Raw genomic sequence first — 24478 nt, forward strand, 5'->3', positions numbered from 1 at the left:
ACGCAAGGTCATATTAGGGCAAAACAGTTAATTACCCACTTCATTATTGTCAAGGTTAATACAGTATTTGAGCGCAGAAGCTGTTCTTCATCTGCTCTTGGATGCAAGGCAAGACAGCGGTTCTTGCAGACAGATCCATTATAGCTTATCGCTGCAGGACAGACCGCTCCAGCAGCACCATGAAGGATGTCTACTGTCAGCGGTATCCAGAGCAAACGCCAGACCTGTCTGGAGAGCAATGGAAATGAAATGAGAGCTACAGCTTCGGAGTAACACGCTTTAATTCACAGAGATTGCATCCCATTGATTTTAATGTATGATGGTAATAGTAGCATAAAATTCTCCAGCACTCTCTCATCTGTTTTAACATTGATCCATCCTGAATTGCAGCGCTTTGAAAAGTATCCTTTAATGAACACAGGGTATTGACTATAACAAATCCCATCTTTCTGTGGTAGAACCCAGTTAAGGCTGCACCCGCTGTAGGGTTTGATTTCTGTTCTTCATGCATGCCTGGGCACTGTACAGGTTTCCATTACATGATCTCAATAGACACGAACAAAGATCTCATAAATCTTAGCAGATCAACCTTTGCGAATATGGCATTGCTTGTAACCGGCTGCTTTGCCTGCAGCAACTTTGGAATTCCTTGTTTGTGTGCAGTTGTTTCTTTCAGCTTATAAAGCCTTTAAAAAATGAATAATTAATTGCCAGGTATTACAAGGCAAACTGTGTTTGTATCCCTTTTTTTTGTTTTGGTTGAGTTTTCTTACAGGGTTTTCGTTTTGCTTTTTAAGCTGTTTTGTGTGTGTGTGTGTTTTTGTTTGTTTGTTTTGTTTTGTTTTGCTTTTTAAGAAGTAAAATTTTCCATCTTTTGTTGCTCCTGCTGTTGTGTTTTGGTCTCAAGGAGCCTTTCCCTGCGCACGCAGCGTGGCACTGCAGTAACCGTGCTGAGTTCCCCAGCTGAGAATGCCACGTCAGCATTTGGGTTTTCCCCAGTACTCCCACATGCCTTTGTACCTGGCTACTTCTGGTTAACATTAGACTTCAATTGGGAAATTTGGGCCATAGTTAGGGCGATTTTCAGTCTGACTTATTTCTGCAAATCCTGCAGTTCATGGGAAAACTGCAGGGTGCTGGTGAGCCCCATTGTATATCTCCTCTGTAATAAATGACGTCAGGAGGAGTTAACTTTGGCTAGTGTAAGCATGTTCTCTAGAAACAGCGCCTCTGACTTGGTCATTTTTGATGCTCTGTGGGCATCTTTACAGAGCAGTTTATTATTTTTATAGAATAATGCCTGCTTTGGGATTTTAATTGTTTTTTTTAAGCCTACTAAATTATGAAGAATTAACTGTGCCCACCAGGGAGGCACTGTGTGTAAGCATCACAAGTTCTATTTGATAGCAGTAGTGCTAGAAGTTTTCGTAATAAAATAAAAATAGAAGTCAAGCTCTAATAGACTGTCTGATTAAGCAATAGTGGCATGTCAACAAGATGTATTTTCTTTTATATAAGGGAAATGCTAAATTTAAAAACAAACCAAAGCAAATAAACATATTGATGATGATGGCATAAGAATAATAATTATAGTGTAATAATAATATCACTGACTATTCCATAAAAATGCATCACCTTAATATCATATCTCTCCTTTTTTCTTTCTTCACAACAAATGACTTTCACATCCTAGTTTGCTGCAGTAATGACAGCGGTGTGGCTTTGACACCGGCACTGGCAGTGCTTCACTGACATGGTTGCAGATTTCAGGCAGTACTGCCGAGGCATTTTAATCTAGACTTGCTAGGTTCTTCTAGGATAGGTAAACTTTATCCTCCCTTCGCACTGAAGAACTGTGCTTGCATGATGAAACAGTGCCAAGGATTGTCATTAGGCAACAAAATTAAAAATCTGTGCTATTCGGCTGCTCAAGCCCCTCACCTGAGCAAAGGAGCATCCTCCTAAACCAGCCCCAGGCACAGTCAGCACCAGGCAGACTTTTCCCCAAGTCACAGATGTTGCTTTCAGGCTGAGAGCATTCGGCCATGCAGAGTCAGGCCAGCACACATAAGCCCACTCAGCCTGAGGGATTGGTCCCAGCACTTCTCATGTACTGGTAGAGAGGAGCTCAAAGCAAAGAGAATTCCAGCCATCATTCTTGTAAATCATTGTTCCTCAGTGGTTGTCCGCAGGCTGCTGGGAGAAAACAAGGGCTTTTGAGATCTTAGTCCCCTTCATTGATCAGGATTAGGTTGCACTGAGGTCACAGGGGTAACCAAGGTTTCTTCATAGATGAGAGCTTCAGTGGCAAATGCTCATTTTGGTAAATCAGGATTTCCTACATGATGGTTTTACTAATATTAAGAAACCTGTTTGTTTGTTTGTTTGTTTGTAATCCTGTCAAAACGGTGGCTTCTGTCTGCAGAAAATCCCTAAACGTTGGGTTTTTGTCATCGATGAATTCCAAAACACATAATCCTTTGGCTTCATTCTTCTGAAATTTCCTTGCAATGCAGGCTGAGATACCTGTTTGTGATTCTTCATCACCCAAATCCCGTAAGCACCTGCATTTAAAAAACCTGCTTTAAAAGAGCATCTGTTTGGAGAAAAGGGAGGAAAACACCCCTTTCCTTTAACCAGAGAGGCCATTCTGCTCCCAGGGGTTCCCTCTGGTTCTGAGGTCCTTTTGTGCGGGCACAATACAGGTTGCTCCAGGAAACCTCTGCTTTGTGCAGGCTAGTCCCACAGAGATCATTAAATTGGCATTTTTACTCCTTGGCATGCTTTTACACTGGGGAAGCGAGATGGCAATTGGGTATTTCAATCTTGTTTTCAATTAAAAGCATTTCATTGTTGAGTGTGCTGTTTTATTATGTGATAATTAAATATGAATGATCATGCATTCATCCTGCCAAAGCGACTGTAGCCTAACAAAACGAATTCCTTTCGCATTGCTGAATGCTTCAGAAGCAAGAGGAGTGATCTATTTGCTGATCCTCATTTTTTCTGTCCTATTGTTTCAGTATTGCCAGCTTCAAAATAGCAAACCAGGCAAGTAATTACAGACAAAAATAAGAGGAGGGATCAATCTGAGGTCAGGATTGCTTTGCCCCTAGTCCTGCTTTTCTCAGCTGTCTTTTTCTGAATAACAGAGAAGTATGTTGCTGTCAATTTAGCGGTGATGGGGCAAAGCAGGAGTTGAAGAGGGATGAGGAAGAGGGCCAGACTTTTCTTAAAAGAGAAATTGTGCCCCGTCCTATCTTCTGATTGCATTGCAGACCTTTCCTAGGCAAAAAATTGGGTCCAAGTTGCAATACAAAGGGCCGTATTGCTTGTGCTGCAGAGCCCTTTCCATGGCTTCCCATCCCTGCTGCTGGTCATTGCATTTGGAGAAGCCACCTGCTTTGTATGGAAGCATTTGGCTTTAGACCCTATTGGTGCACCATCTTCTTTTACAGATGTTTCCTTGTTTTGTCTTGTTGGTGCTGCTTCATCAGCCTCGGGTCAGGCTTACAGAGATGCATTTCTGATACAGCCATGTCTGGTGGTGTTGCAGTGGAGGAAGGGCCGGCAGCCAGGCTGGACACAGCATGGTGCACCATTATCAGTGTGCAGCACAGGCAAGCTGCTCGCAGAAGGACAGCTCCTCGGGATGGCCACAGCGACTCCATTTAGAAACTAAGTGAGTTAAATAAGATACAACCTCAGATATTTAGCTGAAGTGAATCAGCAAAGGAAGTTTCGTTTCAATAGAGCCGTGCTGATTTATGGCCCCGGTCCTCAGTCTGTACATCTTATTCTTGCAGGGCATTTATAAACATGACGCAGTGCTCAGTGGGTGTCAACTGCTGAATTGATGCAATAACTTGTTACAGTCTTCAGATGGTGCTAGCTAAAAATAGTCAGGTTATCTTGAAGGAGAGCTATAACTAAGTACTGCTTGCTTCCATCCTAATGCTAGGACCATTGTTTGGGATAGAGCTGAGTAAGGCAGTGGGTAGGACCTGACCTGTATCTGCAGTGCTCCTAAGCCCTCCTCATCCAGGGCTGGGGGATCTAGGGGAGTTTTACTGTATCAGGACACAAACAGGGCCACAGCCACATGGCATCCATCATGTAGTTATCTCAAAGCCATGGTCATGCACAGGGATTTACCAGATGCTACATATTGTAAGGAGGCATAGGTAAGTATTATTTTTCATCTTCCCTGTGTGTGTCTCATGCTAAATTAATGAAGAGGCAGTCCCTGGTGATAATTCACACAGTAGTGCACTGTTAAAAAAACAACAATAGCAACAAAAAAAAGCTACATGGGACTTGATAAATTATATGCTACTTTCCACTCCAGCAGTTTGCTAAAGTAGCATGGAGAAGTTGGCAGTGAATGATAGTTTTACTTTTCTATACTCTGCAAACCAGAGTACCAGCTTGCCTTGAAGTAGACAAGTGAATAATGGCTAATTTAGTCACACCTAGTTTTTTAAAACACAAGTAGTACTCTTAAATGTCTCTGCTTTTGGTGCAGCACAGCCATATCTTAAATTGAAGCTGTATGTTCAATCTCAGCTTATGGTGGATACTGCATTTGTTCATTTCTGCATGTTCGATTGTATTTCTTGAAGGCTTTTTTTTGTGGCAACAGGTTATTGTGAGGTGTGTGCCTGAAGAATGTGATGCATCACCACACGTATTCCTGGGTGAATCACAGACTTCAGTCATTTTGTTGGTCAGATACTAAGTGAAAGTCAGTATTTAATCAAAGCAATTTTTTATTTCCAGACTATTGTTAGAGGAAATAAGCCTCGGAAGGATACTTCAATCAACGGCTTGCTCGAAGAGTTTGACAATATCTCCGTGACTCGATCCAACTCCCTGCGGAAGGAAAGTCCTCCCACACACCACCAAGGCAATGCAAACCATGTGCCAAGGCACCAGGAGGAAAATGGGTACATCACATATTCGCAGTACTCCAGTGAGTCAGACACAACAACAGACTATGTCATGGACAAGTATAGAGACAAGACTCTCTATGGGGAAGAGCTAGACAGGTACTACAAAGGGGGCTACACTGCCAAGCAGAATGGGCACATGATGAAAGTCACTTCCAGGGACATCTATTATTCAGAAATGGCACCCCTGAAATCAGACCTCTCCAGGTTCCTCCCAGATTACCACGCACAAGTGGAGGCAAAGCCCAAACCGCTCGAATATGGAGGTCTAAAGCTGGAGTACCAGAGGATTCCCAGTGGATCCTCACTCGACTACAGAGACCCCTTCCCTTATGCCCTGTCCCGAGCGTCAGTGCAGAGCGAGTGCCCCAAGGAGAGGCTGGAGTACAGCGACAGCGACTGGGGGCACAGCCCAGCCAAGGATGACTATGACAAGAGGCCCAAGTCATCCTACGTGGACCCGGCGAGCCCTCAGCCAACCATGAGGCAGAGGTCCAGGTCGGGCTCTGGTCTGCAGGAGCCAGCCATGCCCTATGGAGCAAGTGCATTTAAAGCACACCAGCAGGGACACTCCTACAGCTCCTACACCTACCCTCGCTTGTCTGAAACTGCAGCAGGCATCTCTAAGGTAATGTTAAGACCCCTGGTGTTGGTACTGCCAGGACAGGGACCCTTCCAAAATGGGAATACAAAAAGTTAAGTGTGTGCAAAAAAGTTAAGGGCATGGAGCTGTGCTTGGAAACACAGTGGTAGGAAGCATGTGACCGTGGTTGGGTGGATATAAAACCCCACTCAGTTTACTTGGGTATCTGAAAACAGATGCTGGGGACCAGAGGTTTAAGATACTTATTCAAAGAACAATTTGGAGATGCCCAACTTCCATGAGTTTTACTTGGGATTTCTGAAAACCCTGAGTTCTTTGGCAGTTTATACAGGATTAGGAGTTTGTATGCTAATGCAGATGTTGGCAGAGCTGGAAAGGTGGTCTGGTTTGAATGTCAGGTACTTTTTGTATTTGAGTCGTTGTTGCTGACATCTCTGTGCCACTTAGAAAAGCATTTCTGGTTTGCTGAGGGAAGACAGCCATGATCCCAGCATGTCTATTAGGCAGAGGAGCTGCCTGCAGCTCAGCCAGCTCATACCAGCCCACACAACCATCAGTCTGGCAGGTCTGTGTGTATACTATGAGATTCATTAACCCTTTCCCACCAGTGAGGGAAGGGACTTATCCCTCACCCCTTCATTTTTTAAGCAGTGGAATAAAATCAGAGCGTCTCCTCACACAAAAATAAGGGTCGAGATAGGAAAGCAACTCTACTGTGATATCTACAAGCAGCTCCTCTGCAGAAGCTGTGGTCTGCTCTGCCTTTTCTAAGTTGCATGAAGAATATTACCCATACAAGCCATCCTACCCTACCCTACCCTACTTCCTTGCAGTCTTTTTCAGCTAAGGGAATCTCTTATCCATCAAGTCACACTGCTCAAACAAAGACCTGCTTAAACATTTAATATTCTGCAAGAGATGGTTTTCCTTTGGTGTAGATTCTTCATTTAATGTTACTGGGTTCCCTTAGCAGCAGGCAGCAAGCTTGCTGTGATTTGCCAAATGTGTTGAGCTTGGTAGTTATCACATGATGATAGCCCTTCTGCTTATGATGGTGTCTGAACAGTGCATTTTCTTACAGCCTCTGTGCACTGAGGACTTAGTCCTGTCCAACTTCAGACCCAGATGTCATCTCAAACCTCAGCAAATACAGCATGGCTTCATATCAGGGGCATGCCTGCATCTTGCTTAGGTTTTGGCTGCTTTGCTGATGCTGGGCTGCAGTTACTGTCAGCATCCTGTGGCAAAGGGAGAGCAGTGGTTTTTTTGTTGTTTTTTTTTTTGGTGCTGATTGTGTTAAAGCACAGAGTTGGGCTTTTGAGTTTGAGTGTAAATACTGGGGGTGGGAAGGTAGAAAGGTTGCTAGGTTTCTTCCTGTGCCTTGTCTAAGTTGGGGTTTGCTGGGAGGGATGCCTATATGTAGTTAACTGTGTGCAAGAGTATGGTGCTAAAATACATATTCTAGAATTTGTAAGCTTTGTGAGGAAAGCTTGGGATGGGCTACCTGCCATTTCTTTCTTTTAGAACAATAATTTTGTCAGAGTTGAGAAAAAAGGACAAATCCACCAATAGCTCATAAACCCTCCTGTGCCTGCTCCTGTCAGATTTACGGCATTCAATAAGATGGAAGGCGGAGGTGTATTTCACAGGACTCAGAGCACTGCAGACACTTTGTAAAATATCCCATTAAAATGCAGTAACAGCTTTTATTAAAGAAAAAGATGCCTTAGTGCAAGATTCATTTTGAGCCATTGCTCTCCTTTGAGCATCAAAAGCCCTCGCGTAGCCTTGGTATATTGAAACTTGATGATTCACTGTTAAATGCAGCAGTTTCAATTCCCAAACCCATCCGCAACTCCTGGAAGTGAATAGCAGCTTCGTGTCTTGGATGATTGCTGAGGAATCTTCTTTTCAAGGAGGCATTAGTAAGATAATGGTTCATTGAATGGGTTTACTAAGTGAGAATCAAGTCTCAAATCAGATATTGTACAGATGAAATTGGCTTTAAAGTATAATTAAAAGGGGGGAAAAGTAAGCATTGAAAAAGTCCTCAGGCACAAATGTATGGCTTCAAAATGCATTTAACAAAGATGTGCGTTTTGACTTGTAAATCTGTAGAGTAGGTGCAGATGGGTATTATTACAGATGTCAGATAAAGGAGACACATGCCCTCTTCTGGCAGCAGGTTTCAGACGTGTTGTGTCAGACCTGGCTGCTGAGGTGGCCGTGTGCAGACCTGAGTGAGGCTGCAGCCAGATGAGCAGCAGCACATCGCATTGCACTGCAGGGCTGTGACTTCATCTGCTCCCCTGACCTGATCTTGAATGAGAACAGGATTGGTTTTTACTTTCCTTTGTAGTATTTACAGACTTGCCTTTTGGTATGTAATTGCATTTAGTAACAGAAATAATGGCATTATTAGCGGAATCAAATGTGCTCAATTTTGCCACGCTGTGAAGAACTGTGTGAGGACATGGCTGAGGAGGAGAGGTTAGGCTGATGGAGTCACTTGGGCTCCTCTACTTCATTGCATGGGGTGTAGGAAGTGAATGGTTGTACTGCAGGTGCGCAAAACACAAACTGCAGAAAGCTTTCAGATAAGGACACTGGACATCTCAGTTTTCCTTTTAAAATTTCACTGTGGAATTTGCTTTTCCTGACACATAGGACATGCTCAGAAAAGAGCAGGTGTGGGTGACATCCAGTCGCAATCCATGGGTGCGGATTTATCTAGTTTTAGTTTTAGTTCGGGCTTTCCCCATCTTGATATAAAAATGGTGTATTTTCAGTCAAAGCAATCATTTGTGTGGCTCTGTGTACATGGATATATGGGACAGGGCTGGACTGAGTTCCCCTCCCTCCACCAAACCATCTGAGCGCTTTTCTGTGTTAATTAGTTGGGCAGATGTCACGTCCTTCATGAAACGCACGATGTCTCTGATCCCCTTCTATCTCACAGCTGCATAAGTGAAATCCTGACCGTAAGCATTTGTATGTCACGCTCATACAGAAAAGCGCCCGAGGAGGCGGCCGTGCAGCGCTGCCAGGGTTGGATGTGGGCGCCGTGCGGCTGGGAGCTCACACGGCTGCCTGCAGCTGCACGCTGCCGATGGAAGTGCCTGCACAGCCCTCATGCAGAGGCATCCCTGTGCCCCACTAACCAGCAGGACACCAGGCAGGCATGCCCGGCTCACACACGGTGCCCAGAAGCACTGATACAGCACTGCACTTTTTCATTCCGAGCTTTTCTCCCCGCAGCCGAGTGACTCCAGCTAGAATCTGCTCCTCGCTGTGCAGCAGCCTACAGTGATAGATTGATGCTGCGGCAGATTTTTCTTTTTTTTTTTTGCAGTCTTCGCATAAAACGGTCAAATGATGTTCCAGCGCAGAATTCAATTTCACAGTTCAGTTGGGTCCTTGATTACACTGCCAAATTCAGATTAATGTGCGTTTAACTAACATGGATCAGGGACTCCTGGCCAGCAGCCAGCAGCAGTAGTAGCTGCCGTGAGCTGTGTCGGGGTTGTTGCGCTGTCCATCCCTGTGGGCCGCCACGGAAATTGATTGATTAAATGAATTCATTGCCGTAATTATTTGTAATTGTGCTACATCATGAGCCTGTGTCTGACCACCCCCACCCCGCAGCGCCCCACGTGTCGTCAGGAGTCACGTACGGAATATCATAAACGTGGAGATGCCCTTTTCTGGGAAAAGAAAATAATACTTTTGTTTCGGGTGCATTTTTAGATCCTTTAGATCCTTTTCGGTTGTTCACAGATAGAGACAGTTTTGTTTATGAATGCGAAGTATTTGCTGACTTTCAGTGTAAGTAGCTTAGAAAAGCTAGGGAAAATACAAGGGAAGGAAGGAACCTGCAGATGACAAAGGCCTCCCATTGGGATAATTTCCTCACGATTGTATTCTGTTTGAAATGAAAATTAGCAGTTTTGCAACACTGCAGTTAAGTAGTGTGTCACTTTGGAAAATGACTTACGTAATGGTATATTGAATTAGTATCCTCATTTTAGTTTGCTTGGAGGAAGTCCCTTTGAAGACTTCACTGAGCAGCTTTCCTCTCACCTCAAGCAGGATACATGCATCCTTGGTTGTAGCTCTCTGTGATGTATCACCAAGCTTTGAATTTGGTGCTCTTCTGCCATTTGTTCATGGTCTGCAGTGCTCTCTCCATGCTGCTATACTGCCATGGTCGGAGGGTGCTGCAGTCCTGCTTCCACTTGTGGGGAAGGCCTGGCTATTTTAAGCTATACAACACTGAACAGGATGAAAAAGAAAAGATAACAGGGCTGTGTCTGCTCTGCGGTGGCTCAGCCAGCAGCTGGTGATGGGGCAGAGTAGAGGCTGTGGGAATTTCAGGGTACCACCACCTCCACGAGAAGAGGTCATTCCTGTATCACTAGAAAGAAGCAAAAGAAAGGATTAACGGGTGAGAGTCAAAAGTCAGAAATTTGTGTTTGGAAGGAAAGACATGAATTTGAATTTGTGAAAGGGCTTCTTGTTTTGAAAGAGATGCTTCGCTGGAGGAAATGGCCCAGACAACCTGCAGGGCACTGCTAATACAGAGTAAATGCATTCCTTTGGACCATATACTTCTATTTAACAAAGATTACCATGTCTCCAAATGGGTACGTGGACATAAAAAAGAACCTGGGATATACAGAAAACCAAGCGGTCTTTACTGGCCTCATTTTAGTAGTGATGGGAGGGCAGGCAGCCTAATGGTCTCGAAATCTGCAGGCAGCAGTGTCACTTACAGAACAGCGAGTCCATGTAGGAGTGAGCTGTGCTGGCACCCCGCTGGGGTGCAGAAAGTGAACTGAGCGGTCAGGGTTGGCCAGGCAGCTGGAAACACAGCTCTTCACTCATGTCCACTCCTCTGCTTTTGTGTTGCAGGTGGATTACGACCGAGCACAGCTGGTAGTTAGCCCACCACTCTCTGGATCCGACACCTACCCAAGGGGCCCAGTAAAGCTACCTCAAAGTCAAAGTAAAGTCAGCTATTCCAGCAGCAGCTACCAGTATCCTCTGGTCTACCACAAAGCATCCCACTACCACCAGCCATCACTCCAGCCGAGCTCTCCCTATATTTCCACCGCCTCCTACCCCAGCTCTCCAAGTATCACATCAAGTGCTTATCCCCCACCCAGCTGGGGCTCCTCCTCAGACCAGCAGCCCTCCAGGGTGTCCCACGAACAGTTCAGAGCTGCTCTGCAGCTGGTCGTCAGCCCTGGTGATCCCCGGGAGTACTTGGACAGCTTCATCAAGATCGGGGAGGGCTCCACAGGGATAGTCTGCATTGCCACCGAGAAGCACACGGGGAAGCAAGTCGCTGTGAAGAAAATGGATCTCAGGAAACAGCAGAGGAGGGAGCTGCTGTTCAATGAGGTACGTTGCTGTGGGCAGTGCAGCATAAGACATGATCTGAACAGAGGCCACAATGCCAAATTAATGTCTTTCTGAAATAGAGGGCTGAGTCCTACACTTCATGGTGTCTGAAATAATTAGATCAGTTTCAGTTGAGCTACATCTTCTCCCAGGTTTAAACCTATAATAACTTGGTGGGAAGTCACAGTAAACAACTAAGAAATTTGTCATCTAGTCCACACAGCTTATCAGGTGCACAGACACTGCCTGGTTACCTTCTTTGGACCATTTCTGGTACAGTTTAGTCTGCTGAGATGGAGGATCCTAACTGACCCTAATACTGAAGAAGCACACAAATCATACTCTGGTGTATCCCTCCCCTCCTAATCACGTGATCCTTTCCTTTTTTGATAGGTACTAAGCAAAGAGCTGACAAACCGTTTTTCATGGACCATCTATATTAAATCCCACATCTCCTGGGAGATCATAGCCAGTTTGGAGACCACTGCAGTTTTTATAGAATTGTTTTCTGTGTGTTTTATCTTAAATTTAAGAACACTGATTTTCATTTGCCATTTTTTCTTCTGGTTCTTTGGTGCTCTGAGTTCCTTCTAAAATTGGAAGAGTTCCTACTTCTTCCCCCCCCCTATAGAAGTTAGTGTTCGGTATTCTCTGCTTTTTGGGGATCCCTTATGAGTACATTGATCAATGCCAACAACACTGCAGTTCCCCAGGGAAACCTCTTGTGAAAACTATTTGATCCTATCATTTGTTTCATGTATTTTAACTACAAGAGGATCATCCTTCAGCACGTTAAATTCTGGTTTCCTTAGAACCTTTAAAAAATAAAACAGCTTTTAATTGAAAGATTTTCTTTAAAGATTGTTGACCTGTCACCTCCTTGAAATTCTAGCAGAATGCTCTTGAGCAGGATCACTCTCTGTCAAGAAGCTCCAACAGGTTTTTGAGACACAATTTTCTACACTCTTCCCCATTATATCCAATTTGTCATTGATCCTTACAGCCACACTATAGTAGTTACCATTTCCACTAGCTTGCTCAGCACAGGCATTGGACTGACCCGTGGTTATGTAAGTCCCCTAGAGCCCTCTTGGAGGGCAGGGATGACATCGATGTGTGCTGTAGGTGCCAGGGTACAAGCATTAGGCTAGATGCAATAGTGACAGCTCAGCCTTTTGTACTTCATTTCCTTCAAGACTTCGTGCGAGTGCTGACTGCTTTGGGGCACTTGGGGCCATCTGCACCAGCCTAATCTTTGCTTTATAGAAGCTTTTTAACAAAAGCTTGCTTGTATTTGCACAGTTGTCCTTTCTACAACTCGTGACTACACTGGCTATTTTGACTTTATTTTACCTCTGCTGGAAGACTGCACTGAATTGCTTTGCAGTAGCTCTAACTGAGCATCTCTTGCTGTGGTGGTGGTGACATCATGAAGCAGGTCCGACAAGCTGTGCAGGACCAATCTGCTTCCCTAACATGCTCCAGTCACTTGTGTCATCCGAAAATTTCTTTTCAGCGCCTCCCTCCATCTACACAGGGGTAATCAGAGCCTTCCCTGGCTGATGTTTTCTATCCCTGTCCCCTCTCTTGACATACCTCAGTATCGTGCAGTTGTCGGCACCTTGGCTGAGCTGCTAGTTAGCTGAGCTGTTAGTGCAGTCCCTCTCCTGTATATTCACTTCTAGATGTGGTGGTTGAGCTCACAGCACTCACATAAAGCATGCATACGCCTGGCTCAGCATCTGTTTTATGGTAATGTTTAAATGAAGCAGTAATCATTCAAGTGAACTTATTCTCCTTGAGCTTTGTTAGTCTTGCCTTAGGCTTTCCTCAAGAGCACAGTGTTTTTCATGACTACTACACTCTGAAAAAGCCTTTGTCCCAAACTGCCAGCTCTCCTCCATCTTTAGTTTTGGAACCTCAGTCTAGCAGAAATGGTAAGTCATGGCCTGAACCAGTGATTGAGCACCTGGTAGGAAGGCAGGGCCAACCCAGGGGAGCTCAGGTGTATGCAATGTACCTGAGTGACCAGAAGGGCTGGAGCCAGGATCCACCCCATCCCATACCTCATTTAACGGTTGGCAGTGGAGCAAAAGGATCTCACTGGAGATCCCTGCATGCTTGAGGCCTTCTAAGGGTAAGCAGATTTTTTTCTTTTTTTTTCCTTTGTTACTATGTCCATAGTTGTATCATTTGAGCTTATCCTCCCCTGCTGCAGCCTAGGGCTTTATTACTGCACTATCATTGCTGCATTTTCCATTGTGTTATAGCACTACACTCAGTAACTCAAAGCATTAGAATTCAAGACAAAATTCAGTTGTCTATGGAGATGAATGATTCCAGGAAATTTCACAAGTACAGAAATTCCTGCATATGAATCACCTTCACAAAGGAAGGGCTGTAAATGCTGAGATGCAGCATTGCATTGCACTGTGCTCAAAGATTGACTGAACCAGGCTGGCGTGAGGCACAGATGCCAGAGCAGGTTCAGCTATCCACTAGGCCTCAAGATATTAATTATTCCAAAACTTGCCATTATGATTGACAACTGCAGAGCATTTTAAAAGCATAACTGTGACCCTATATTAGCAATTATCCTTTCCATTGTATTAAATCATTCAGATTTAAGTGAAGGTATTATTCCATTTCCAGGCAAACTAAACTAGCAAGGAATGAGAAAAGCTGTATCTTTGTAGTTCTTTAATTTTACATATATGGTAGCACAATGCAGAGTACCTCACAGTCTGGGAGCATCCAGGAGCAGAACAGAGCTCAATCCCTCCCAGACACTTCAGCCATAATGCATACAGGCCATCTGCTCGCTAACCCCACAACTCTGGGGTGCCTCTGACCTGTGTGCTCTTCTTTCTGTTTTATTACCTCGGCTGTGGTCTGTGACCGGGGGCCTCAGATCCCTTTAATGTTGAGTCACAGAATCACAGAGTGGCTTGGGTTGGAAGGGACTTCGAAGATCACATAGTTCTACTCCCCTGCCGGGGGCCGGGAGATGAATAGCCCCAGTATCACCAGCTTTCTGTTAAAGTACTGTACAAGGTACAGTTTGCTGCCTGATGAGGAAGACTTTGAGCTGAGCAATTGATTGGATCTAAATGAATGTTGTACTGAAAGCAGCTGGCGGTAAGAAAGCAATGAAATAACCAGTCCTGGTCCTGCAGCATAGAGGAAAAAACAAAAAACAAAAAAACCCCCACAATTATCTGCCTTACAATTCAGCAGCTAAAGGTTCTTCCTGTTTCCTGATGTGTTTATGATGACTGTTACTTTACGTATATACATGGATTTTGTTTATGCACTGCCATAAGGATTAGCAAGGCTGTGATTCATAGCAGAACCTTTACTAAGCACAAAGAGAAAAGCGCAGTGAAAAAGAAGGTCAAAACAAGTGTCAGTGCTTGCAGCAATTCACATCTCATCTTTTTTTTTTCCTCACAGGTTGTAATCATGAGAGATTACCATCACGAAAACGTGGTTGACATGTACAACAGTTACCTTGTCAGCGATGAGCTGTGGGTGGTGATGGAGTTCCTAGAGGGCGGTGCTCTGACAGACATCGTGACTCACACCAGGTGGGCTGCGAGCTGCAGGCAATCCCAGTGGTGCATACATAACTATATGTCTGTGTGGGTATGGCTGTATGTGTGTACAGATGTCTATAATATAGCTGTACGTGCATGCACATATGTATATGTACACATAATGTGGCACACTCACAGTACCAGCATAACTATGCCACTACAGATGGCTTTCTGTCAGTGCAGATGTTTTTTAAAAGGAAGGAAAAGAAATATCTGGAAGGGCTTGCTGGGAGGCAGAGATTTGCCAGAGCTTTCAATGTTAATTTGGCAGAGATTACCTTTATCTGTTAGTTCCCCAAGAGATGAAAAAAAGCTCCTTTTCCTTATATGGTGATCTGTAGTGTTGGCTTTGCTTTCATAACTCTGTCAGTTTTGGGGTTGATCTCTCTTGATACTCATAACCACGTAGCCGCGCTGTCAGAAGCGTTAACTACAAACTGAGCCTAACATGTAACGGGAAAAGTATTTTCCATCTCTCAGCATTTGTGCTTACAGTAGAGCTGGTTCCCAAATTTCAGTTAATGTCATGCCTTTAAATAAGACAGTTGACCAGTACAGAGGCTGTAGTGTACTGAACCTTTCTCCCAGTTCCTCTTTGAGTTGGATCTTACAGTCTATCTTATATCTGCTCCTTGCTCACCTCATTCTGCTGAGCAGGACCAAATGGGGTAGGAAGGAGGAATTCTGTAATTTCTTCATTTAGAATAAAACAACATGAACTTCCACAACAGCTCAGTGGGAGAGTACTTAGATGAACAAGACAAAAAGCAAAAAGAAAATTAGACGTGAAAATTTGTCTTCTTTCACAGTTTAGTGATCCTCATAGATCCTACAAAAAAAAGTTCATGGTATTTTATTTTGAAGTGTTGCCTTGGCTGATGTGCTAAAATAAAGTATAATATTGCAAGCCATTTATTAACTGCTGCTTCCCAAAATATTAAAAGCTCCATAAGAGATATTTTTGACAGGAATTTAATGGCAAGCAGAAGTTCCCAGGACACCACTTCTTAAGAGCTGTCATCTGTTTTTTAACTCAAAATAGACATTCCTTAATCTTCTGGTGTTTTTTGGTTGTTTTTTTTTTTTTTTTTTTTTTTACATTATGTGACCTTCTCTTAAAGATTTTGCTGAAATACTGCAAATAGAATCACGAAGTTAAAGCAGAAATGCCTTAGGCCTTTTGCTGGAGTGGTGGTGAAGCTGGGGACACCCAGCTGTGGTGCATGACCTGTCCAGTCAATCATTGTCATGCTGCAGCAGCAGCTTTTTCCATGGCGGGGCTTTTCACGTGTGCACAGAAATGAGGACTTGATAATTCTCTTGCTGTATATTTTCTTCTATGAAATACTTTCAATTTGTTATAATAATCATAAAGGCAAGAGTAATGGTCTTAAAGTTACGCCCAAGGTCTGATGTTTTTATATTCATTCTATGCCTGATTCCATTCCAGTAGTCGTTTATTCTCCTTGGCAGGCAGGAAGTTTACTGTAAATAAGGCATTTCCGTTATTCCCATAGGGAAACAGGCTCACTCTAATACACTGTATCACATAATAGACTCTGCTCTTTTAATGCTACAGGGAGACTTGCTCCAACCTCATTGCAGAGTTATTCCTCACCCATCATCTCCCTTTCTTGACAGAAATAGTTCATGTACTGGTGTGAACAGGAACCTGGGCTTCTCCACTCCAGCTCCCTTTCCCTGCTTTCTTCCTTAATACTCAGTATGTTTTTCCATTCTGCTGTTTCAGGATGAACGAGGAGCAGATAGCAACTGTCTGCCTGTCTGTCCTGAGAGCTCTGTCCTACCTGCACAACCAGGGTGTCATCCACCGCGACATCAAAAGCGACTCCATCCTCCTCACAAGCGATGGGCGGGTGAGTGCTGAGCATTTCTCCTGCCATCTCTGGCTGGCACGCGAGGGGTCTGCCTTAGGGGTTGATGGGGTCCGTTACAAAAACAGCTGTGCACATGGCTTGCCAAAGTAATGCCAACTTCCAAAAAAAAAAAGAGTAAATAAAGAAGTTGAGTCTCTGAGCAGCTCTTCTGCTCTATGCCAGGAGTTGTAGTGGATAAGAGCTTGGTTCCTGATCCTAATGCAACCAAAGCACTTGAACAGAAGTGGCTCTTTGCTCCTGGCCAGTGGCAGAGCTGTTGGCAGGAGTCATGTGCAGAGCAAGGATTGCTCAGAATGCCACCTTCCCCATGGGTCTCCATGCTCTTCTGAAGTGAACGTTGGCACCTGTGAGTTGGTGGGGAATTTAAACCCAAGATGTCATCCCTGCAGTCTCTGGCAGGGAGTCTGTGCCCCTCACCAGCACAGAACATTGTGGCACTGACAGAGTACCACTACCCTCCCCTCAAATCCCAGCCAGGGTGATAGAAGTAGCAGAGCTAAAGGGAGTAAATAAAGGGGAAAGGAAAATGCAACTTAGTTTTCTACTTCCTATCTGGGAGGAAAGTGGAAGATTTGGGTCCCTCTGTTTCTCTGATCCTAATCTGTTGTAAGACAAAATGATGGGAAAAACAGCCTCATCCTTTGCGGGATTTATTGATTATATGAGAGGAATAGAGTTGTGTATGGTAAGGTTGAGCTCCAGGTAGGATTCTACAGCAGGCTCTGAGCCAGACCCACAAAATGACAGCTTCAGTCTTGCTAGAGAGCTGAATCAGAAAAGCACAGGCCTGGCCAGTGGTTGACATCTGTACTGGATGCAGAGTCCCCATGGGGAATTACAGCCCCTGGGAGGCATTGACAGAAGAAACTATGCCAAAGGGTGATGCTTAGGTAATGGGGAACTTCCTTCAGTTCTGCCCCACTCCTACCTTGATGCCGTGCAGAAGTTTGTCTTTTTACTACTTTCAATAATCTTTTAGTTTGCAAGCTTTTATATACATAAGTTCTGTTTTAACAAGCTGGTTGGGATGCATCTTCAATCTGTACTACTAGGAAATGTTATACCTTAGTGCTGAAACACTCATCTGCGGGAATAGCTCTTGCTATAGGTACACTTGTGAAGTGGTTGATAGCACCTATCTTGTGTTTTCCTGCATTTGGATGGGCCACTGAATTGTTCTTTGTGGTGTTTACATGTAGGGAGAGAGGGAGAGAAAATGCACATGACCTGCTTGATCAGCAAAAGAAAGGTTGCATGCCAAAAAAACAACACTGTGTTCATTCCCAAAGGAAATTCATACTTCCTTTCTATGAAAAAAAAGTGGGGCTGAGCTGCACTGTTTGTGGCCACACAGCAGTAATATTTGAAGCACCTAGAACTCAGGGCTCCAAGGCATAGGTGGAAGGGAGCAAATAACTGTTACATGTAAAAGCCTCATTTGTGCACTAGTTTGAGTCTCATCTTGTGGCCACATCAAATAATTGAAGCAAAAACTAGTTCAATCATGCCCAGGGATTCCCATAGGCAGGATTTCACGGTTGCTACAGTGGGATTACAAATGTACCCAAAGAGGATGTAGTGAGTGGGTCATAATGAGACCAAGAGCACCCAAATCTTCCAGTGTTGAAGGTGAAACTTGAGGCGTCTCAGGCCTGATCCAATTCTCTCCCACGTAGTTTACATTTGATTCCAGCATCACCAAGAGAGGGATTTTCTTCCTGCAGCCATCACAGGCCAGCCTTTTTAACCTTGTCGGGAGAGAAAATTCCACATGTGTAGGAGTTTTTCAGTTGCAATTTTGATCCATGTTGCTGAAATAGCATCTGAACTGCTTTCAGGCCCTGCATAGAGTGCCTCATTATACTCATTACTCTGGTACTTACTATCTGCATTGCAGATTTCTTCATGGCTGTGTTGTGTAATTATCTTTTTTTAGAAAATCGTCGTCTTTTATGTACTCGAACAAGCAATAGATAGGCAAAATCTCTTGTGCTCCTACAAAAGAAGACTGGGCTCTGCTTCCAAAATTCACTATTTCTTCCATTCTTCATCCTGTAAACTGAAAAATATGTTTAGCGTGGAGGACTTGACTGTTGGTGGCTTTGTTTTAGAAATACCAGCAGTCATTTTGTAATTCTGTTAAAAATAATACCCACTGTTGTTGTTGTTGTTTTTTTAAGTAGGGTCTGTACTAAATCCAAAAGAAAACAAATCAGAGCTGATAATAAACTGCTGCTCTACACAATGCAGCAATTGACAGAACTTCCTACTTGACTTGTGCTGAGGCCGTTTGGACTCACAGCACATCCCCAGGTGCCAGCATGCAGCTGGCTTCATGACTCATGGACTCTGGGTGCTGGCTGCCATTGCACTGTGTGGGATGCAGCTTGAGGGACCAGGGGCTGCCCTCATGTGGAGCAGCTTCCAGGAAAAGCCCAGGGATAGCTTTTAGGCCTCCAGAAGAATACCTGGAAAAACGAACGCAGAAGCTGCCTTGAGGAGTAAGCGGTCTCTGGAAGGTAGTGGTGCCACAAAAGTCATGCCAGCTGATTTTTTTGGACCAGTTTGGAGGAGTTTTCACCTTGGTGTTGTACAGCAGTGGGGGAGGAGGAAGGTCATAATTTTCCAGCATTTTTGTTGGTTTAAAAAAAAAACAAACAACACCTGCATCTAAGTACGAGCAGGCACATGATGCAGCAGGAGCTGCTCTCCAGAGTGCTCGTGTATCCCATTATTTCTATTTCAGGTCACTGCCACAGCTACTCAAGGACAATGCTTTCCTCAGTTCCCAAGTTCCCAGCACTGGATGCAGGTCCCTCATCTCTTGCAGCCATTTTGGAGCAGTCTTCCGCCTATCCCTGCCTCCCTCAAGCCCCTTACTACATACAGATGACAGTTTTGTGGGGCAGACCACAGCACACTTGGAAAATTGTTGGTTGGCGGTATTGCTTTCTAGGAGTGTCAGATCATGCTCTGTGTAGAAAAAGAAACATGGGATTGTCTGTCTTCTGGCATACTCAAATCTCAAAGCTGATAAAATAGTAGGAGTGATATGTATCACTTCCAATAGATATTGTATTGAATATTAGTAAATATACATACACTGCAAACATTGAGTTAATATATTTGCATAATATTGTACGTTTGAAACTTTTGCTTTCCTTCTGAGTTATAGGCCATTGGTCACCTCTGCACTTTTGCTGGAGGAATGACAAGGAGCTGTGAGAGATGATCTGAGCAGAGGGCACTGCTGCCAGCCTCTGCCACTTTCTTGCCTTCCGTTTTGCGTAATCAGCCAGCTCTCTCTACGCTCATCCTCCATCTCCAACCTCACTTCCAAAACCATGCTGCTGCCCCATCCCAGCTGCTACAGCAAGAGTCAAGGGCTTCTCCCAGCAGGAAGCATATCTGTCTGGATCAGCGTGTGCCTTGTTACACAAGAGGGGCTTTCTCTTTGTCTTTGCTTTTTAGATCAAATTGTCCGACTTCGGGTTCTGTGCCCAGGTGTCCAAGGAGGTGCCGCGGAGGAAGTCGCTGGTTGGGACGCCATACTGGATGGCACCAGAGGTGATATCACGCATGCCCTACGGCACTGAGGTACGTGCTGCAGGGCTTTTAGGATCCCAAATGCAAGAGCTTGAGTGAGGTGGGTTGCCATACTCTGTAGTGTTCTTATTGCAGTCAATTCTCCGATTAGTTGAATGAGAAAAAAACAACAAAGTACATTGTGAGAATTGTTTTAAGAACTGCAGGCCCCTCTGAAAAAGAGGCAGTCCATATATTTTTATCAGAGACTTTGATCTCAGAACAGAAAGGACTGGTTGGTGGGACCTGGCTCAGTACTTCTGCACTGCCAGCCTGGGAGTTCTTCAGTCTCAGCAGAGATAGCATAGCATCTCAAGCCCCAGCTCGGGACACAACTGCATTTTCTTCTCCCTGGTCAGCTTCTGCTTGATAGAGCCTGTATAACAGCTACAGAGAGCAACCCTGGTGGGTGGATGGGGGTGGTGTGTGTGTGTGTGTGTATGTACTTATTTATGTGTGCATATACACATACATGCTGCGTATATGTGAGAGAGATACACACTCACACATATATATGCATACAAAGGAGGGGAAGCAAGCTGTGCAGCCAAGGCTTGGGACAGGAGAATGATGCATCTTCAGAACATGCAAGAAGAGCTCTGTTTGGCCCAGACAGGGAGCGCTTCTACCTGCAAATGAGTGCACCCTGCAGGCACTGACATTTGCCCCAGTGTGTGGTATTGTAGGAGACGTTTCAGAGATAATAACATAGTCTATTATTAGCCTATTAATGACACTGAAGGGATTATAAAGTGCTTGAACTTACAGCTACATTAGGTTCCCCACCAATAGGGAAAGAAAAAAAAAAAAAAAATTAAGCTGAAGGATAGTGCTGGCAGAAGAGCGGAATAAGTATAGCCTGGCCCTGATGGTATTTAGGTTGGCAAATGACAGGAATTACTGCCATCAGAGTGGGGTTCTGGAGCAGCTGTGCAGCAGACTGGGACAAAAAAAAAAAAAGGATTGGTGTTTCTTTTTTTAAGCTGGAGTGAATCATTTTCCGAAGGGATTATATAATGTGCTACCTGCCATCGCTGTAAATGGGCCTGGGTGTAATAAGTGCATGCTTGTGTTTGCCAAGGGGTAAGAAGGAGGTGCTACTACAGTTGTTAGTATTCAAGGGAAATACTACCTGATTTCACAGCAGCTGTTCTGCACTGTGTTTCCACTCACTGCACTTTTCTGTAGTGCTGCAGAGCCAGTGCAGGGAAGAGAGTCAGTGGGTTCAGAGTGGTGCAGCTCAAGTGCCGCACCACAGGGTACAGGCAGCCTATCCTATGAGCGTGCCTTAGCAGTGTTCCAGTGGCCATCACCTCGACCAGCTGCAGACCCAGTTTGTATATTGTTGCTATGTTATTTCTTCAGTGCAGTCAGTGTTATCAGCTGGTTAAAAAGAGTAAGGGGATGCTTCACCCAACTACTGCTTTAAAATGGCTGCTGACAGCAGTTGGTGTGCAGCTCTGCAGTTTATGTGACCCTCAAATGCCAAGCCTGTTTCTTCACTCTTTGCTCCCTGCTGTGTTTGTGAACCAACTGTGTGTTGCAGGTGGACATCTGGTCGCTGGGCATCATGGTGATAGAGATGATCGACGGCGAACCTCCCTACTTCAATGAGCCGCCGCTGCAGGCCATGCGCCGAATCCGGGATAACTTACCACCCCGCGTGAAGGACATGCACAAGGTCAGACTTCTCATGGGTGATGAGGGCCTTGTGCACACACACACAGGTGTAATAAAACCACAGCCACACATTGCTGTGTCTGAAGTGTAAATTCTGTCACTAAGTGCCACCTCGAGCAGTGGGTGCTATGTAAGACTGATGCAGGAGGACAGGAAGCTACTAAACAATTCTGTGCCCAGTGCTGAGTTTGCTTTTGCAGCGAGTGCCCAAGAAGGGGGCTGGGCAGAGCCTCACACTCCCTGCACTTCCTGCCCTGCCTGAGGACCAGAGCAAGGCAGTTATGCAAGCTCTGCTCTGTACAGGTTGGTACAGCCATGCCCGTCGCCAATGCCTTTGGGTCTCTTGGGTGCAGTTCTGGATAATGTCAGACCTGAGCCCTCAGCAATCTTGAGAAGTGTTACTGCTTTTCTTACATTGCATACAAGGCTATGTATTGTGTGCTGTTCTGCACCCCAGTGCTCTCAACATGAACGATGCATGGTCCTTCAACTCGGTGCATCTTTGTCTCAGGAAAGCTCAGAGAATCTGTTGTCTTTACAAGAAAAAGGACATGCAAAGTACTCAGCATATGCTGGGAATCTTGCCTTTGTCTGCTCCTAATGCCAGCATGGTGTTGCAGGTCTCCTCTGTCCTCCGGGGCTTCTTGGATTTGATGCTGGTGCGGGAACCCTCGCAGAGAGCCACGGCGCAGGAACTGTTGAGACACCCATTCCTTAAGCTGGCCGGGGCCCCTTCTTGCATCGTGCCCCTCATGAGGCAGCACCGGCACCGCTGAATGCAGCCACTTCTCAGGAGGAGGTTGGTGCAGGGGCCAAGTAATGGCAAGGCAGGAATCCCTGCGGTTGTGTGGGAACCACGGGAAGGGGTGAGCAAACCTTACCATGGAAGTAATGTGGTCTATAAAACCCAAAGGGGTGCTCTGTAGGGGTGCAAAGGACCCAGGAGGTGACCCTGGCCACCACGCAGGGGAACGCGTGCTGTGGCTGCGCCATGCTCTCATCTCGGCCATCCAGGCAGAAGGCACCAGATGCAAACAAGGGGGGAAAGATAATGAATAGAGGATAGCACAACCAGAGCGAAACACCGGGATTTCAAAAGTAATGGCTACGGCACTACTTCTACTTCAGAAAAACACTTTTCTGACACAAAAAAAAAAGCACTTTTTTTAATCTCAGTCATAGCAGCGTAATGTATTTTGAAATGAATTTGTAATTTTCTGTACAGTACTTTTGATAATTTGCAGTACTTTGTCATGTAACCATTGTGCTAGTTGAAGTAATATGTGTAACTTAGCAAGAATTTGAGAAGATAAAAATGTTTCCTACTTTTTTTAACCCTTTTGAATATGGAAAAAAAAGTCCTTTAGGAAGTTAGAAAATTTGGCAGATTTTCCCTTGGGGTGTGGATGGTGCTTTGTCCTGCTGTCACAGCGGCCTGAAGATCAATGGGTGTCAACGAGAACACCATCAGGGCAGTTGCTTTCAGTGCTTGCCCTCTGGGGGCTGCTGGCCTCATGGCAGCAATCCAAGCTTCGGCCATCTGCTCTGAGGACCGGGGCCGTCAGTTCCCCTTTCTCTGGCTATGGGAACTGACACAGATATACCTTTGCTCAAGGGTCACCCAGCAACCTGGCAGTCCCTTCACATCCCGCTGCTGCAAAGTCAGGTTAGTTTTTGCAGAAATATCCATTACTTATGTCATGCTCCAGCAGTTGATGGAAGCGTTTTCTGGATTTGGAAGAGACCATTGTGATACATTATGAGATATTTGCCATATAGAAGTCGTGCTGCTGTCTAGACCTTTCTGAATGTTAATACAACAGTTGACTACTATGGAACATTTTTGTGTTACTTGTTGGATGAACTTGCATGTTAACTGTAGGCCTATAGCTTTGCCTTTAAAATTTTTAGAAGTGCTTCATAATTAATTATTCCAATGATAAATTAAATTTAATTTATTAATGATTAGTTTTTAATTATGTATAGTATGAAAGCCATGTTTTTCCAGTTATTTTTTTCTTACTGACCTCATTTTGTGAAATGAAAAGCCAATTTTGTGACAACAGGATTAGCTTATTTCTTAATACAAAATTTCATAGTGAATATATTGTTATTTATCATAGCAAATTATAACCAAACACCTAAACTTGGCAGGAGCTGTTTCTTGAAGATCTTCCTCCCAGTAAAAGACTTGCCAATAGGACAGATGCTTTTTTAGTACCACCCTTAAAAGTTAAGTGACAGTTGAAGGGGGAGTAGCAATTAAAAGCAGCAAACAGAAGGGGAGAGAAATATAAGTGGAACATTGAATAGATGTTCTTCAACATACATGCCTCACCCCTCTCTGCTTTCTCTTCTTAACCCTGTTTGCACTTTTCAAGGAAGTGCGTTTAGCTGAGCCTCTCTGCCCTGCCACAAACATGCTCTGCTGCTACAGACCTGCAGAAAGCCAGCTGAGGAAGCAGGGCATCTATAGAGTTTTTAAGTGTTTGTATTTTGTAGTCTTGACAACTCAGGAAAAAAAAGGCTGCACAGGTACAGGCAATGGCTTACAGGTGACACTGTAGTACTAGACAAAGTCAAACTTTTTTAAACCATCTTTGAATAAAAATGGGGTTGGTGGGTTTTCCTCTTTAATATTCAGCACACTTTAGACTGTTCAAGTGGAGAATTTTTTGCAACTTTCTTATCATTAGATAATTCAGACAGTGTTCATTGAGTTTACTGAAAGTTTTGTCAGTTGCAAAGGTTGTTGGTTTGGTT

At 44.5% G+C, this 24478-nt stretch overlaps 1 protein-coding gene across 2 annotated transcripts in view; it reads left to right on the forward strand.

The window, feature by feature from the left end:
* The window catches only part of PAK5 (p21 (RAC1) activated kinase 5), a 44199-nt gene extending 20530 nt beyond the window's left edge, over window positions 1–23669 (forward strand). Inside the window, exons 3-9 of one of the 2 annotated variants that reach the window (XM_010706590.3) lie at window positions 4780–5577; window positions 10465–10956; window positions 14410–14543; window positions 16303–16429; window positions 19922–20047; window positions 21582–21716; window positions 22336–23669. In XM_010706590.3, coding sequence (XP_010704892.2) covers window positions 4780–5577; window positions 10465–10956; window positions 14410–14543; window positions 16303–16429; window positions 19922–20047; window positions 21582–21716; window positions 22336–22491 — 1968 coding nt within the window. In that variant the 3' untranslated portion in view covers window positions 22492–23669. Of the gene's footprint in view, window positions 1–4779; window positions 5578–10464; window positions 10957–14409; window positions 14544–16302; window positions 16430–19196; window positions 19881–19921; window positions 20048–21581; window positions 21717–22335 lie in introns of those variants that run through there. The other variant, XM_019612607.2, reaches the window with a different exon arrangement.
* Window positions 23670–24478: the final 809 nt, after the last annotated feature.

The sequence above is a fragment of the Meleagris gallopavo genome, chromosome 2, assembly GCF_000146605.3.
Source record: "Meleagris gallopavo isolate NT-WF06-2002-E0010 breed Aviagen turkey brand Nicholas breeding stock chromosome 2, Turkey_5.1, whole genome shotgun sequence".
In the NCBI taxonomy this organism is placed as follows: domain Eukaryota; kingdom Metazoa; phylum Chordata; class Aves; order Galliformes; family Phasianidae; genus Meleagris; species Meleagris gallopavo.